The 17,729-nt window shown below is 43.1% G+C and overlaps 1 protein-coding gene across 7 annotated transcripts in view; it reads right to left on the reverse strand.

Annotated features, from left to right (window-relative positions):
• LOC128618994 (ankyrin repeat and SAM domain-containing protein 1A-like) overlaps positions 1–17,729 on the reverse strand; it is a 60,372-nt gene that overhangs the window by 32,133 nt on the left and 10,510 nt on the right. For 5 of the 7 annotated variants that reach the window (XM_053642775.1, XM_053642772.1, XM_053642776.1 and 2 more), the window contains exons 2-5: positions 11,093–11,173; positions 10,822–10,978; positions 7,475–7,534; positions 95–397 (exon numbers count right to left, since the gene is read on the reverse strand). In XM_053642775.1, the coding sequence (XP_053498750.1) occupies positions 95–397; positions 7,475–7,534; positions 10,822–10,978; positions 11,093–11,173 (601 nt within the window). The remainder of the gene's footprint in view (positions 1–94; positions 398–7,474; positions 7,535–10,821; positions 10,979–11,092; positions 11,174–17,729) is intronic. The other 2 variants (XM_053642778.1, XM_053642779.1) reach the window with 1 other exon arrangement.

Consider the following 17,729-nt stretch of genomic DNA (forward strand, 5'->3'; position numbering starts at 1 on the left):
GTTGTGTCATCACCTTATGTTTAAAAGACGCTGCTTGAAAACAAAGACTCCAGTCATGTTTTTTGAACAGTTTGTCTCCTTAATTCAAATTTACCTGGAAGTTGATGTCCATTCCGGCACTGAGCAGCACCTCTACAACAGGCAGGTGTCCGTTGCGTGCGGCGAGGTGAAGCGGTGTGTGTGAGAAAGTGTGTGTGTGTGTGTGGAGCAGGTTTGGGTGAGCACACAGCAGCAACTTGACGACCTCGAGGCGACCATAGAGCGCAGCAAGGTCCAGTGGAGTCTCGAAGCGGTTGTTCCTCATGGTGGGGTCGGTCAGTTCCTCTAACAACACACGCACCACGTCAGAGTGTCCGTACTGCGCCGCACAGTGCAGAGCGGTCTCGTTATCATTGTTCTACAGAGGAACAAGGATGAGGAGAGAGAGAGAGAGAGAGAGAGAGAGAGACAGAGAGAGAGAGAGAGAGAGAGACAGAGAGACAGAAAGAGAGAGAGACAGAGAGAGAGAGAGACACAGAAAGAGAGAGAGACAGAGAGAAAGAGCGAGAGAGAAAGACAAAGAGACAGAGACAGACACAGAAAGAGACAGAGCAACAGAGAGACAGAGCGACACAGAGAGAGAGAGAGAGAGAGCGAGAGAAAGAGAGAGAGAGAAAGAGACAGAGAGAGACACAGAAAGAGACAGAGCGACAGAGAGAGACACACACAAACGCACAGAGAAGAGAGAGAGAGACAGAGAGAGATACATAGAGAAAGAGACAGAGCGAGAGGGACAGAGAGAGAGAGAGAGATACAAAGAGAGAGAGACAGAGAGAGAGGGGGACAGAGAGAGAGAGAGAGAGAGAGAGAGAGAGAGACAGAGAGATACAAAAAGAGAGAGAGATAAGAATAAAGAACGAGCAAGAATGACAAATGAACATTCTTTCGGTTCTCTTGTATTATTCTTTGCTCTTCATTAAGCCCTTCTTCACTGGTTAACACTGGTTCCAGTGTTGGTGCCTAACTGGGAACCGTTTCACGCTTTTCCACCACAGTACAGTCACAATGTGTTCAGTCCGAGCATCAAAATGCCGCTGGTCTGAAATCTAGGGGGCGGAGGTTTTTTTTTTTTTTGGTTTTTTTTACAACCAAGACGACGCGAGCAAACAATTTACATGTCTGCCAGTAAAACAGTGGAAAATAACGTTAGCGTTTCACAGACTTTCAAAGGCCAGACAAAAATAACACAAAAGCTCTGAAAAAACATTTGACAATAACAGCTTTACTCACAGCGGTCCCAGCACGACAAAAATAACCAACAACGCTGTTAACATTCTTGTAAATAAAATGTCCAGATGTTTTACTCGCAAGTGTGACAGACTGAATGTTATGAAGCTACGAACGCTAATGCTAACAAGAGGTCTTCTAAGAACCTACGCATGCAGAATGAAAAGTTCAACGCGGGTCATGGTTGCCCATGACGACGTCTCTGTGCTTGCTCACGAAGGAACTTACGATCATCCGTGACTGACTACGTTTACATGGACAGCAATAATCTAATTATTGACCTTAATCTAAGTAAGGTAATAATGTTAATAAGGTGTTTACATGAGTCGCTTTTAGAATACTCCTGTCATGTACCCGTTTTACATATTATAGATCATAATTAGATTAAGAGCCCGTGTCATTACGTCACCGCGCCACGCCGTCTGACGTCCCTCCAGAATTTCACGTATCAACATACAGTTGGTCTTCGTTATGGTACCGTATACACTTTTGGGTGTTTTTAATTTTTTTTTTTTTACGAACGCTTTAAGTGCAGTTAATTATTTGTCATGCTGTACATGCTAATAGACGACTCCTTGAAGCAGTGGGTGTGTCCCAAATCGCATAGTTACCGTCTATATAGTAGCCGAGATACATGCATTTTTCCCCACTACAGGCCTATAGTAGGAAAGTATGCGATTTGGGACACAGCCGAACTCTCTTGTTCGCCGTAAAACGTAAAACTGCCGTGTGTGATCGTGTCCTGTCGCAAAATGCGGTGAAAACTCCCACACGACGTTCATAATGTGATTAAGGTGTTTACATGTCTGTAATACATGTCCATAATGCGACTAAAACAGTAGTACTCCACCTGTCTTAATTCGATTATTACTTACTTCGATTATGACCTTAATTAGATTAAGGTAAGTAAAAATTGCTGTTTACATGCTAGTTTCTTAATTAGAGTATGGTCTTAATCGGATTAAGAGTGGATTATTGTTTTCCATGTAAACGCAGATACTGTCGTATGTTATGCCGTGCGTCAGTACACGCCCACACGCAACGACGCGTTGTTTTCACGTGTGTCACAACGCAGGGACGGTTCTTAAAAAAAAGGCACCGACCCCAGAAGAGATAGAGGATGTAATCCGAGCTTATACGTCACCGTGTCCATTCTGTCCCATCACCAGTTCACCGTTTTCCATCAAAGCACCATGAGAGATGATGAGAGAGAGAGAGAGAGAGAGAGAGAGAGAGAGAGAGAGAGAGAGAGAGAGACAGACAGACCTTCTCAAACACCACGTTGCAGAGTAGGACAGAAAGAGAGATGGACAGCAGAAGAGAAGGGAGAAAGACCGAGAACAAACAGTGCAATTTATAAATCATTAAAATTAATATCAGTGCCGTGTGTTAAATTCATTCACACATTATCGATTTGATCTGAAAAGAGAAATAGACTCTCTTACATGTTTATCATTTATTAATTGAACTTATTAATCATATAACTGATTAATTTCAAGCGGCACAAAGCCTACAGCAGCCTGTGTGTGTGTGTGTGTGTGTATAGTGTTAAAAAACCCATTAGGCCAAAGTGCAATTTAAAACCCAGCTCACTCCCATGATAAGGAATCCCAGCAATGAATCACACCCACACACCCCCACACACACGCGACGTATGAACAGTATCGATGTTTTGAACGCATTATATAATCAAAATACCCAATCCAAAGACTCATGGAGTCCAGGTTTCTGTTCTCGCTCTCCAAGAACACACCTGAAACAAGCAATAAACACCTCTTACACACACACACACACACAGTGTGTCACAGTACGATGAATAAGAAGCGATTACGTCTAATACACGAAAGTCACTGCGAATGTAGGTAATGAAATTGTCCACACTGCGTGATGTCCGTGTAATTACCCATATGTGCACTAGAGGGCACTGCTCTAACCGAATCGCTGAGTCATTTATGAAGGTGAGTCAAATGAAGACCTTTTATATTTTGCGTTGTTTACTGTAAACAGGTCACAGAAGTTTCTACAGAATTGTTCAGATTCCTATATTATTATAGGATTTTTATTATTATTATTCCTATAATAATTATTATATTATTATAGGAAATTATTATATTATTTTTAAATAATCTATTTATTTGTCATAATTTGACTCACCCTCGTATAGGGACGTCACCAGAACTGATACTTCGATACCAACGTTTTTAAAACGTGACGTACTTGTTTTTCCGCGGTAGCGTAGGTACTGTTGATAGCTAAGGGACCGAGGCTGCGATTCTTCCGGAACTGATGGGGGCAGCATATAAACCCAAGTGTTTTTCTCTGTCCACAAGTGAAGAAGAAGAAGAAGAAGAAGGAGTAGGAAGAAGAATAGGAATAATAAGAAGAAGAAGAGGAAGAAGAAGAATCTGTGCCTTAAAAAAAGTTGAAATTTTGTTGAAAGTTGATCTTTTTTGTAATTGTTCATGCTTTTGTAAATGATCCCTTTTGTAATCGTTTCATTTTCTATTTGACGGCTACATAACACTAATGTGTTTTTATAATGTTCAAATGTTTAAATAAAGGAATTAATGTTTAAGTATCATTGCTCTTTTTTTATTTACACACCTTGGTTTCGACTGTGGTATCGAGTATCGTGTACTTCTGGTGGTATCGGTACTGACTACTAGATTTTTGGTATCGTGACATCCCTACCCTCGTCTATTGAGCTACTCTCTATATCGTCCTGTTCGTTTCTCCATACACTTCAGATCCGTTTTATCCCTCATCTGCCTCAACTTTCTGTCATCTGATCCACGAGATCAAGTATCGCTGCATTGTATTATACTGTACAGATAATGACATCATATCCCCGTGACGGGACATACTGAATCACTGAATCTTCCTCATATATTCATCTATATTAAGCACATCGTGGTGGATCCAGAGGCTGTCCCCGAAATGCTGGGATGGTGCAGGACGACAGGGCGGGACGAGACGACAGGGCAGGACGACGGGGAGGGACGGGACGAGACGACGGGGCGGGAGGGCGAGACAACCGGGCAGGAGGGGACTTGAAGGCAGGTCGGGAAGACAGGGCAGGAAGAGATGACAGGGCAGGACAGGACGGGACGAGACAACGGGGCGGGAGGGCGAGACGACAGGGCGGGAGGGCAAGACGACAGGGCGGGAGGGCAAGACGACAGGGCGGGAGGGCGGGACGGGATTTGAAGGCAGGACGGGAGGGCGGAACAGGACTTGAAGGCAGGACGGGAAGACAGGGCAGGATGACGGGGAGGGGCAGGACGAGACGATGGGGCAGGAGGGTGGGGCAGGATGAGATGACAGGGCGGGACAAGACAACTAGGTGGGACGACAGGATTCCGCAGAACATCAATAATGTATATTTCCTGTAACACCAAGATGAAATACGTCAGTGACTATAAGACAGTATGACAGATCAACCCACGGTCCATCATCATCACCACATGACGACTTCTGTTCGGAGTGAACTCTGACCCCACGCTGATGTCATCATCACAAGAAATCTAGAGCAATGCAGCGCTAATTTCAGAAAAGTGTGAGTAATATGCGCGTGTGTATGCGTATATGTACACTATCTGATTCACCTAGTGAGAGGATGTGTGTGTGTGTCAAAGTGGAAGTGAGAAAATGTGTACGTGTGTATGTGTATGTATGTGTGTGTATGTGTGTGTGTGTGCAAGAAAGCCTGCAGGAGTGTGTTGAACGTCACAGCTTGCCACAGCATGAGAGATACCTGCTATCTCGTGTTTCCGAACAAGAAGAAGAATCCTGTGATATCGATCAACCAACAAGAACCAACAAGCCTGTTCGAGTATGATGTCATCAAAAAGCGCCAGATCAATACACGGTGTGTCAAAAACACCTCTATAGCGAGATTTTCAGATCACTATCTCGGTGTTCTGCTTCAAGGGCTGCTATACTGGTGTGTGTGTTGCTCACACACACACACACACAGAGACAACTGAACAACTGAACTCCGGGGGGGGGTGGGGGGTTGGGGGAGTGTTAAATGTCATCACTATGTGCCTAAGGACACACACACACTCGCACACACCCTACTAAATAATAAAACAATTATATTTGTCTGTCTCTTTAATTCTTGATCATCTGTCTCTTTTTTTTCTGTCTCTCTCCATCTGATCATGTCAGCTGTGATACAGTTACCATGGATACACCCCACCCCTCTTATTTCAAGAAGCAGAGCACTCACACACACACTCTCTCTCTTTTCCTTCAGCCACATTACACACACTTTCTGATGATGATGCACACAGACAGAAACATGGAAAAGCTTCCAGCCTTCCAGTGAATTGTATGAGTGAGCGTGTGTGTGTGTGTGTGTGTGTGTGTGTACAAGGGGAGATGGAGTGTACTAACCAGATTCAAGCATGAATAATGCATGTCTCCTGTGAGTTTAATTTATAACTTTATAAACTAAAAAAAAGAAATCAGTCCTCGGTATGAACAGTGTGTCTGAGTCAGTATTCAGTATAGAATTCAGTATATGCCAGAACACTCGCAAAAAGCCCCTTCTAGCAAGTCAAGCAAAGGCTTCGTCATAAATACGCAGCAATGACGGTAAGAAACAACCTACAGCATGAAGAGACTCGAACACACAACCCAACGTTAGTCCACTGTGAAGTGGCTCGTGCTGCTGAGCAGTGTCTTCAGACGAAAGTCTCATGATAGTACACTACATGGCCAAAAGGGTGTGGACACCTGTTGACACTCTCGTCCCTTCTGGATCCGTCCGTTTATACAGGTAACGGCATCTTATGTCTAAGAACTATTGTTGATATTCATTTGGGTACGTCACCGTCTTCTTATGTTGGGTCAGATCCATGATGATGTTTGGTTTTATATTCCAGGGTGGTATAGGGTATGTGTCTGTGCTAGGATTTCCAAGTTAATATCCCGGTTCTCTAGATGGGGTTTTGTACATAGGTCTGGTTTCATACATATTGAGGGTGGAGAGCTGCAGATTGAGCTGGATTAGTTTGGTCTGCCTTTAGCTTGACTGCACAGTGCAGGGCTACTACTACTCCTCCTACTCCGCCTCCAACTCCTCCTCCTCCTACTACTACTCCTCCTCCTCCTACTCCGCCTCCAACTCCTCCTCCTACTACTACTCCTCCGCCTACTATTACTCCTCCTACTCCACCTCCAACTCCTCCTACTACTACTCCAACTCCTCCTCCTCCAACTCCTCCTCCTATTACTACTACTCCAACTCCTACTACTCTTCCTACTACGCCTCCTACTACTCCAACTCCTCCTCCTACTATTACTCCTCCTACTCCGCCTCCAACTCCTCCTCCTACTACTCCAACTCCTCCTCCTACTACTCCTCCAACTCCTCCTCCTACTACTCTTCCTACTACGCCTCCTACTACTACTCCAACTCCTCCGCCTACTATTACTCCTCCTACTCCGCCTCCAACTCCTCCTCCAACTCCTCCTCCTACTCCAACTCCTACTACGCCTCCAACTACTACTCCAACTCCTCCGCCTACTACTCCTCCTACTACTCCTCCCTCTAGTACTCCTCCTTCTATAGCTCCTCCTCCTCTTCCTACTACAACTTCTCCTCCTATAACTCCTCATCCTACCACTACTCCTCCTAATACTACTCCTAGTCCTCCTACTACTCCTCCTCCTCCTCCCTCCTCCGATTATAACTCCTCCTCCTACTAGTCCTACTTCTCCTAATACTACTCCTGCAACCCCTCCTCCTCCAAGTCCTCCTGCAACTCCTCCTCCTCCTGCAACTCCTCCTACTACTACTAATAAGTTCCAGTGCTTCTTGTTAGGTGTTTGTTATTATCTGGTGCACTTCTCTCTCACACGTTGGGTCGTGGTGTTTGTAGACTTGGTGTAGTCGTTTAATTCAAAGCAGGATTTTTTTGGAATACACCACTTACCACCTTCTTACATTTTTAACACGCGTCCAGATACAAAAAAAAAAATAAAAAATTCATCGGCCCTAATGAATTTCATGTCATCGCAGGTTTAAAGAGAGACGCGAGCGTTGTAATGGGGTCACACTGAACGTGACTGAGAAATGGTAAATAGAACTCGAGCAGCATACCCAACATACCCAAGCGAGGCCGACTAGGATAGAGAGAGCATGCAGAAAGGTCAGAGGTCAGGGTTCAGAGCTCAGGCAGAGTCAGGCTTGGGTACACACCTTGGCATTAATATAGGGGTCAAACGGGCCACAGCGTTTGAATTCTCTGTGGTCTAGAGTCTGGGGGAGGAAAAGAACAGGATGGAGATGAAGTCAAATGTCTCAAACACACACACACACACACACACACACACACACACACACACACACACACACACACACACACACACACACAGGATTAATGATGAACATTGCGATGGTGTTATGAACCAGGCAAAGAAACACTACAAAGCAGGAAATGGCTAAAAATGAAATGAACAGTATTCAGGTATTAGTTTTTGAATAGCTGTCTTACATCATCATCATCAAAATCATTTCATTTTGAGTCATTTTACGTAAAATGAAGAAAAAAATGAGTGAGGAGAAATTATAATTAATAAGGAAAAATGAATGACAGTGAGACAGCGACGCACAGCAGCCTAACGTCAGCATCGTAGCATGTTCCAACGCTTTCAGTGTCAGGCTATTAACATCACAGCACCACACTCACACACCCCTCCTGAAAAATAAACACAAGTGGACTGGATATTCATCAGAGGATTGGACTGAGCCAACAGACAGAGTGTGTGAGACAGACAAACAGACAGACAGACAGACAAACAGTCAAACAGACAGATGCTATATCAAAGCCTCACAATCTGCTCTTGCTTCAGACAGACAGAAAAACTGCTTCACAGAGCCATAGATTATCATAATCGCCCGCTCTGCTTAAACATGGTTTGCTCTAGGTTGGGACACACTGACAAGACACTGCATTTGGCAGACAGAAAGACAGACAGACAGACAGACAGACAGACAGAACACAAATATACAGACACAGACAGATATACAGTCAGAAAAATCAGATCCTCCTCATCAGTTCAGGAATGGTTTGTTGTGGACAGACACAACAGAGTGAGACAGTTAAGAGAGAGACAGAGAGACATGGACATAAAGAGAGAGAGAGAAAATCAGATCCCCCCTGTCTGTCTGTTTAGGAGTGGTTTCTTCTGGCTTTGTGTTTACAGACAGACTGATTGACAGTGAGACAGAAAGACAGACAGACAGGTATCCAGAGTTTCACAGACAGACAAAATGAGAGAGAATGACATAATTTTCTTCTCCTACTCTGCTCAAAAATGGTTTGCTCTGGGTAAGGACAGACAGACAGAGACAGACAGACAGACACTTGGTTTAAAGTGAGGCAGACAGAAAAACAGGCATAAATGGGTAAATAAAACAGACAGACAGCTTGAAAGAAAGATAAACAGACAGATAGAAAAATCAGATCCTCCTCATCAGTTCAAGAACGGTTTGTTGTGGACAGACACGATGAGAAACAGAGAGAAAGACACATAGCCAATCACAGATCTTGACAGACAGTTTGATAAATATATAGACAGACAGATTTTAAAAAGATCAGAGCCATCTGTTTAGATATGGTTTGAGAGTGATCGAGAGAAAGATAGAGAGAAAAGACAGATACCCCGGTCTGTCGAGGAATGGTTTCTTCTGGCTTTGGATTTGCAGACAAATTGATAGTTTGACAGTGAGACAAAAAGAAAGACAGACAGGACGCGAGAGTGTCACAGATAAATACAGTGCTGTGAACTGTAAATTACTAAATTATTTCAGAAATTAAAACAATATCGAAGATAAAATGAAGGCGACCTGAGTAAACACCAAATACTGTTTTTAAATGATAATGTTATTTATTGAAGCAAAAAAGTTATCCAATACCAACTGGGCCTGTGTGAAAATGTATTTGCTCCTGTAGTTGCTAATTCCCCAAATCTATGAAATTGTGTTCATAATGGGGTTCAGCTGGACTAGACACAACCAGGCCTGATTACTGCAAACCCTGTTCAAACAAATCAACACTTACATAGAACTTTTACAACAGTATGACTGAAATTCCAGAAATGATGAGGAAGAAGGTGATTGAAATACATCAGTCTGGGAAGGGTTACAAAGCTATTTCAAAGGCTCTTGGACTCCAAAGGACCACAGTGAGAGCCGTTATCTCCAAATGGAAAGACCCGACACAGTAGTGAACCTTCCCAGAAGTGGCCGACCTTCCAAAATTCCTCCAAGAGCACAGCAACGACTCATCCAGAAAGCCACAAAAGAGCCAAGGACAACATCAAAAGACCTACAGGCCTCTCTTGCATCAATATAGGTCACTGTTCATGACTCTATCAGAAAGACAGTGGGCAAAAATGGCATCCATGGAAGAGTGGTGAGGTGAAAACCACTGCTATCCCAGAAGATCATTAAGGCTTGTCTGAATTGTGCCAAAATACACCTTGACAATCCTCAGACCTTTTGGGAGAATGTCCTGTGGATTGAGGAGTCGAAAGTGGAACTGTTTGGAAGACAGGGTTCCCGTTACATCTGGAGTAAACCAAACACAGAATTCCACAAAAAGAACATCATACCTATGGTCAAGCATGGTGGTGGAAGTGTGATGGTGTGGGGATGCTTTGCTACTTCAGGGCCTGGGCAACATGCAATAATTGATGGAAACATGAATTCTGCTCTCTACTAGAAACTCCTAAAGGAGGATGTCCGGTCTTCAGTCCGCAAGTTGAAAGTCAAGCGCAACTAGATTATGCAGCAAGACAATGATCTTAAATGGGAAGTTCATGCTCGAAAACCCTCCAGCGTGGCTGAACTAAAGCAGTTCTGTAAAGAAGAGTGGGCCAAAATTCCACCACAGCGCTGTGAAAGACTGATCTCCAGTTACCGGAAGCATATGGTTGCAGTTATTGCTGCTAAAGGTGACACAACCAGATTTTAAGTTTAAGGAGGCAATTATTTTTTCACATGGGTGATAAGTGTTGGATAACCGATTTTTTGCTTCAATAATTTTTTTTTTTTTTTTAAATAAAGAAAAACGGTATTGTGTGTTTACTCAGGTTGCCTTTGTCTTGTGTTGTATTTCGTTTGAATATCTAAAACTACTGAGTATGAGATATACACAAGAACAGAAATCAGGATGGGTGCAAATACTTTTTCACAGCACTGTGGTTTGAATGACAAAAATATTTAAACAACGAGACAGACAGAGAGACAGAAGAAAGATAGGAAGTCCGATCCTGCCCGTCTGTTCAGGAATGGCTTCTTCTGGCTTAGGATTTACAGACGAACAGAACGTTTGACAGTGAGACAGACAGACAGATAGAGTCTGAAACACTGATAGTTTGAGAGACGGACAGAGAAACAGACAAAGAACGACTGACCGAGAGACAAAGAGAGAAAATGAAATCCTCCCCATATGCTCAGGAATGGTTTGTTCTAGCTCTGGATAAACAGACAGACAGTTTAACAGATAGACAGATAGACCGACAGGACATATTAAAACAAACCTGTTCGTTGAGTTTGGGATATGATGTCCCCTTGTGGATGAGCAGCCGGACGATGCGCTGATCTCCTTTCCACGCAGCGAGATGAAGCGGATAACAGCCCTTATTATCCGCTACGTTAGTGACAGCATCGCTCTTCAACAACAACTCCACCACCTCACTAACAGAGACAGACAGACAGTCAGACAAGTAAAAAAGCATCCGAAGTATATAACATTTATAATAAACTGCCTCCTTTGACCTGTCTCACCCCATCGCTCTGTATGGCGCTCACCTGTGTCCGTTCAGCGCTGCGTGGTGGAGAGGTGTGTATCCATTACTGTCCACACAGTTCACATTAGGGACCCTCCAAATACTGCAGAGGCAAACACCACAGTTTATTACTTAACTAGCTTACGTAAGCTAACGTGACAGGGTTTCTGACAGGATTCTCGGGTTATGTACATAAACATGCGTAATCTTCAGTGCTAGCTCTAGACAGCTAACTTAAATGAGCTAACCTGACATGATTTCTGAGAGGATTTTCAGTTTATATGTACATCCAGGTTAAAAAAATTCCATTGTTAATTCTTGATAGTTATTTTACGTGAGCTAACCTGACAGGATTTTCAGGTGACATTCATGAATGTTTACAATCTTCACTGCTAACACTACAGAGGCAGCTTACATGAGCTAATCTGACTAATGCTACATTAATGTACATGAGCTAACCTGACAGGATTTTCAGATGACGTTCATAAATGTTTTCCTTTTCAGTGCTAATAGTGTACAGTTAATGTACATGAGCTAACACGACAGGATTTTGAAGTTATATTCATAAATGTTTATAATCTTTGTTCTAATGATACATAGCTAGCTTACATGAGCTAACCTGACAGGATTTCTGAGGTTATATTCATAAATGTTTATAATCCTCACAGCTAACTCTAGATAGCTAACTTACATCAGCTATCCTGACAGGATTTTTATGTTATATTCATAAATGTTTATAATCTTCACTGCTAAAGCTAATTAGCCAGCTTTCATCAGATAACCTGACAGGATTTTCAGGGAATATTCATAAGTTTTCAAAATTTTCACTGGAAACACTAGATAGCTAGTGTTATCTGATTTCTGAGAGGATTGTCAGATTTCATTCATAATGTTCATAATCTCCACAAGCTAGTTAGCTAAGCTTACATCAGCTAACCTGACAGGATTTTCACTTTGTACTAATTAATGTTCATAATGCTCACTGCTAACTCAGGACAGCTAACTTACATGAGACAATCATAGGATTTCTGAGAGAATTATATTCACAATCTTCATAATCCTCAATGCTAACGAGAGTTAGCTCGTTTAAACGAGTTAACCTGCCTGGATTTCTCAAAGGAGTTCAAACCTATATTCATAAATGTTAACTGCTAATGCTAGTGAGCTAGCTTAAAAAATTGGGAAAGTGGAAAAGTGAAAGAGGATCAGGCAAACAGAAAAGGTGGGAAAACATGGGAAAGACATAGAACAACAAAATATGAAGACAGGAGTGAAAAGGAATAAGAGAGAGGGACGTGCAGAGGAAGGGAAGAAGAAGAGGAAGGAGGAAAAGTCATAGAACAGAAGAGAAAAAGATGAAAAATGAGATGAGACAAGGACAGAGGAGGAAAAAACTAGTCCATCTGTCTCTCTCTCTCTCTCTCACACACACACACACTTGTGTAATGACATCATCCACCTCCTTTCTTTAATACCCCAACCTTGTTGACCCATGCAGTGGTATCGTCATGGCGACTAAGCCTTGGTGCCACAGTTGAGACTCATTCAGAGTGATGCTGTGTTAATGAGAGATAACGAGGAGAGAGAGTAAGACACAAACAGACAGAAAGAGAGAGACAGAAGAGGGCAGAAAGAAATACAGAAAGAGAGCGAGAAAGAGTAAAAGACAAACAGAGACAGAAATAGAGATAGAAGAGAGAGAGAAGAGGGCAGAAAGACATACAGAAAGAGAGGGAGAAAGAGTAAGACACAGAAGGAGAGAGAGAAAAGAGAGGAGAGAGGAGAGAGAGAGGGAGAGAGAGGATAGAGAGAGGATAGAGAGAGAGAGAAGAGAGAGTGAGTAGATAGCGCAAGAGAGAGGAGTGAGTGAGAGGAGAGAGAGAGAGAGAGAGAGAGAGGATAGAGAGAGGAGAGAGAGAGGATGGAGAGAGAGGAGAGAGTGAGAGGATCGAGAGAGAGGGAGAGAGGATAGAGAGAGAGTGGAGAGAGTGAGTGGATAGAGAGGAGAGGGTGAGAGGATAGAGAGGAGAGAGAGAGAGTGAGAGGATAGAGAGGAGAGAGAGGAGAGAGAGAGAGGATAGAGAGGAGAGAGTGAGAGGATAGAGAGAGAAAGAGAGAGAGAGGAGAGAGTGAGAGGATAGAGAGATAGAGAGAGATAGGCGAGAGAGAGCTATGCATGAACACTGTTACAGGTTCCCTGAAATGACTCGACATGGAGAAAGCACACAGCCGGTCGCGTGTGTGTGTGTGTGTGTGTGTGTGTGTGTGTGTGTGTGTGTGTGTGTAAAAGACGTGCAGCCTGAAAGGAAACTCTAATCCCTAATATCCCCACAGAGGAATCAGACCAATGGAGGGTGCGCAGCTTACAATAAATTTTCCCATGATGCACTGCAAACATTAGCATCCCTGTATCCTCTTTCAGGCCTGTAGAGTGGTGTAAAGCTTTATCTCACACACTAACCGTTAATTAGCCCATAACTAGCAGGCTAGCTGAGTTTCAGTCAATACCATGCACTTTATTGATCAGATTCTTCCATCTGTGTAGACTTGACTCTGTGAAGAACTGACTTTACTCACTTCTACGCTCTCCGTCCTACATTCACTCACGCATGATTTACTTCAAAATTAAATGCGTTACCATGTAAAAAAAAAAACAAACAAACACACTATTTTCTAGTTAGAGCCATTTCACAGGTATGGCATGGACAAGGTGTGACTAATCCACCCCAACGTCAGACGCTGATTGGGTAACAGGGACATTGTGGACATTTCATTTTACATCAGACTCCAGTGCGTGTGTCATGTTTAACAACGTTTTAATCAAGTAGTTCTACACCGTGGCTGGTAGCAGTGTTTCCTGTCATTTTCTGGCCACTCAAATAGCGCACACACACACACACACCTATTTTTGGGAGAACTGGGTCGACCGGCGCTGTGGGACTTTCTGCCCATCCGGCCGCTTCTTTTATAGCGATAACCAAACCTAAAACTGCAGGCAGCGACAGCAGGGGGCCAAGCACCGACACCGAGAGGTGACGCTTAAAGGGTTTTAAAAGCATGAATATTACCGGAGAATTTCTGGACTCTCTACTCCCCTCCACATCAGCCATGTCAGTTAAAAACACAGAACAATCAAATATAGAGAACATTCTCGGAGACGCCATGCTTCAGTGGGTTTTAGGTAAGTTATAGGCAAGTTACGTCGTCATGGTTACGTGACCTACTAACGACCGAGCCCTACAACCAGCGCTTATAAAAGAAAAGGTCAAACGTTGACCACTTTTCGCCACTGATGAAGTCCTTTGTTGTGCTGGCAGTGTGTTTTTGGGTCATCGCCCTGCTGTGTGATGAAGTTCCTCGCTGTTAGATTGGATGCATTTCACTGTTTCTGTGGATGTCTGAATTCATTCTGCTTCCTCCATCATGAATTTAAATGAACTCCAAAACTCCATCTTGCTTCAGATCCAGACGGATGAGACCAGTGAAGGAGCCACATCAGTAAGCCAGCAAAGCACAGAGGGGGGAAGAGGGGAAAAAAGGAAAAAAAAAAGCTACAGCACAAAACACATGCTGAACAGAGAGATGGTTTATCAGTCAGGAACACGGCTCTGACACAGGAAGTGTTCAGCAAGAACATACGACTCATGTTATCAGCGACAAAAAAAACATCATCATATTAAACGCCAGGGAGTTCTTTACTGGAGTTCATTTTACAAGTAAGAGTCAGTGAGTAAATGTAGTTTGGGATGAAGGAGAGGTTTTTTGGGGTTTTTTTTAACACGTACGCTAGCGTATTACGACAACTTGCACTACCCCTCCTGGCCTACAAGAGTCAGTAGAGAGCAGTAAAGCAGGTCTTCAGTGTGAAAGACAACAACGAAGAACAATGCTTAGGCAATCTCTCGTGACTATTTCTACCCTTATACACTTTAAGGCTAGAATTATACAAGCGCAGGTACACTCTAACCCGCACTCGTTTTCGTCTCGTCCGTTTTTTTTCTTCGACTATCTTGAGAATCGACGATCCTGCGTCACTGCTGCCACCTTGTGGAAGAACTAAATAGTGCGAAAGAATTAAATGCTCATGTGTGACCGTTGTGTTACAAAAATTCTGGTGCGCGTACTCTGCTGATGACGCAATTCACGTCATGCTTACTCTACGCTGTTCCGAGCGTACGCGTAAACAGTGAAGCATAGTTTGGGCTTTAAGGGGCGGTCATACTAGACTATCCGCATGCGCAGTTTCCACTGGAGTCCATTCATACGCATGCGAATGCTGGCAATCGGAAACACGAGCTTCGTTTGAGTGAGGAAGTTTCGCATTTCGCTTCGTTCCAAAGGTCAAGTTTGGTGACCTGCGAATTCGTATCACATGAAGACGTACGATGACGAGAAGAAGATCGACACATCACGGCGTGACGTCTTTAGAAAATCAAAGATTTAGGAAGCACTGATTACAGCGGTGTCGCACCATCCCGTTTTAATACAGCACAGCTTTAAAAGAATATAAAATAAATATTGCCAATTCATTGCCGGCTAATTAGCAGATAGCGTACGAGATTAGCGCTGTACTTGGCTAAAGCCTGACGCGGCTAACCACACGCGACCTGTTGCCGATTATTATATTTATACGTTACGTTTATAAATCGACTCGTCACCTGTAGATATTACTGAGGGAGTTATGGGTAAAACACACAGAGATCCTATCAGCATACAAACGTACAATCACCGCCACTGAAAAGCCTTGTTAATACACCCTCTGTGTGTTAGGGAGGAGCATGAGTTTCTGTTTTAGTAAGTACACTAAAATAAGGAAGTGTTACTTTAAGACATCCGGAAAGATGGGGTTACGTGAAAATAAAATGTCAAGAGATCTGATCTCGCTCTCTTATTTTAGTGAGGAGTACTGCAGGTAGGTGTGTTTTATTTAAATGTATTTAAAAAATAAAATTAAAAAAAAAAGAGAGAGAGAGTAATTAATTACTCTACATTTATTTTAAAATAGTAGTTAACATTTATGGAAGGAGTCTCCAGTTCAAGCGCTTTGTAACAGTTTTCCAGCACGGGAAAGTCTTCAGGACAGACGAGTTTGCAGTTTCGTTAACTTCACAAGCTGCAATGTTGTTGTTTTTTGTCTTGTTAACGTCAAAAGAGAAAGAGAGAGATGCTAGTGAGGAAACAACTGTTTACAACCGTCTACATAACATAATTGATAATGAACTAACATGTTTTGCAGACCTTCAACAACATGAAAAATTGATTCCAAGCGAAGATATCACAGGTCACCCTGTGCTCTGACCCCAGCTTCCTAACAAGCTAGGATAGGCGAAAAGAATTTCACTGTACTTTAATGTATGTGACAAAAGCTTATTATTATTATTATTATTATGGAGATGATTCAGAGTACAGGAGGCTGGTGGAAAAACACCTGCAGCTTAACAACAACAGGACAACCGAACTGGTGGTGAATTTCCAGTTTGTTAAGAAACCTGTCCCCATGAAAGGGGGAAAATGTGGAGATGGTACACGAGGGTCTTCCTGAATAACAGACTGGACCGTCTTCTTTCTGAGGACACTACTATGGTCTTCCATCAGTCTATTGTGGCTAACTCTTCTTCTGTGGTCTTCTGCGGAGGGAGGGACACGCCAAGCGCTGATCAGGAAGTCCAGGAGTCTTAACTTACTATAGCCAAATATATTGAGCTCACTATTATATTCTTACCCATGAGCTACACAAAATCCACACTTTTTCAGCTTGGGCTAATTCCAAAATGGCCGCCTATTAACTACAGATGCTCACTGTATAGGGTATAATACACACGTATGAGATTTCAGCCACACAAACAGCAAATACGTATGCATTGTATTTTCAAGCCGACTTATAATTCATTTGCACCCTGAATTCTCGCCATTATTTAAGTATTGGCACCCCACCTTCCTTTACCTTGCTTGCTATTACTGCAGGACAGGACAACAAATTCACCATGTATCGCGTACAGTAGGGAGGGAGACGAGCAGAAAACACGCCACATTTTGAGCATTTGAGTATATTTTAGTAGTGGATTTAAGTGGTTCCATGAAGGTATTGGATTAGTCGACTAGTCAACAAACCACCTCTTTCGGCGTGTCGTGATGGAAAATGGACACGGGTACTCGACCAGAGTCGTTCATCGAGAGGAAATCCTAACACTGCAAAAGCACCACTTAACCCTAACCCCTCCCCCAATCAGCTCTCGGTCTTCATAAAGTTACATCAAATCAAAAGGGTCTAGTTCTACTTTCACTTCAACTGCTGACCCGGACAAGAAAACACATCCGCACCGGTGCCGAGTTGCACGCGCAAGCAGAAGGAAAGGTCCAAAAGTAGTGAGTTAGCATAAGGGCTTTATGAGGGCTTTTCCGATTGCAAGGCAAAAAAAAACCAAAACAAAAAACGTCTGAAGTGCACAGGCAGGAAAAAGGGCCTCAGAAGGTCTAGCTTTGAAAACAGCGGGTGGGACACGAGCCGAGGATAAACGAAAAAATCGCGAATCACTGAATGAATTTAAGGGCCATAAAGTCCGAACACATGCCAGTGCTGACCAAAAACGCTTTTAAATCTGTGGAATCTGTGCTCTAAAGGAAAAACTGCACACTTCTTGGTAAAATGTGACATTGGG

This window comes from Ictalurus furcatus, chromosome 15 (assembly GCF_023375685.1).
Source record: "Ictalurus furcatus strain D&B chromosome 15, Billie_1.0, whole genome shotgun sequence".
Classification (NCBI taxonomy): domain Eukaryota; kingdom Metazoa; phylum Chordata; class Actinopteri; order Siluriformes; family Ictaluridae; genus Ictalurus; species Ictalurus furcatus.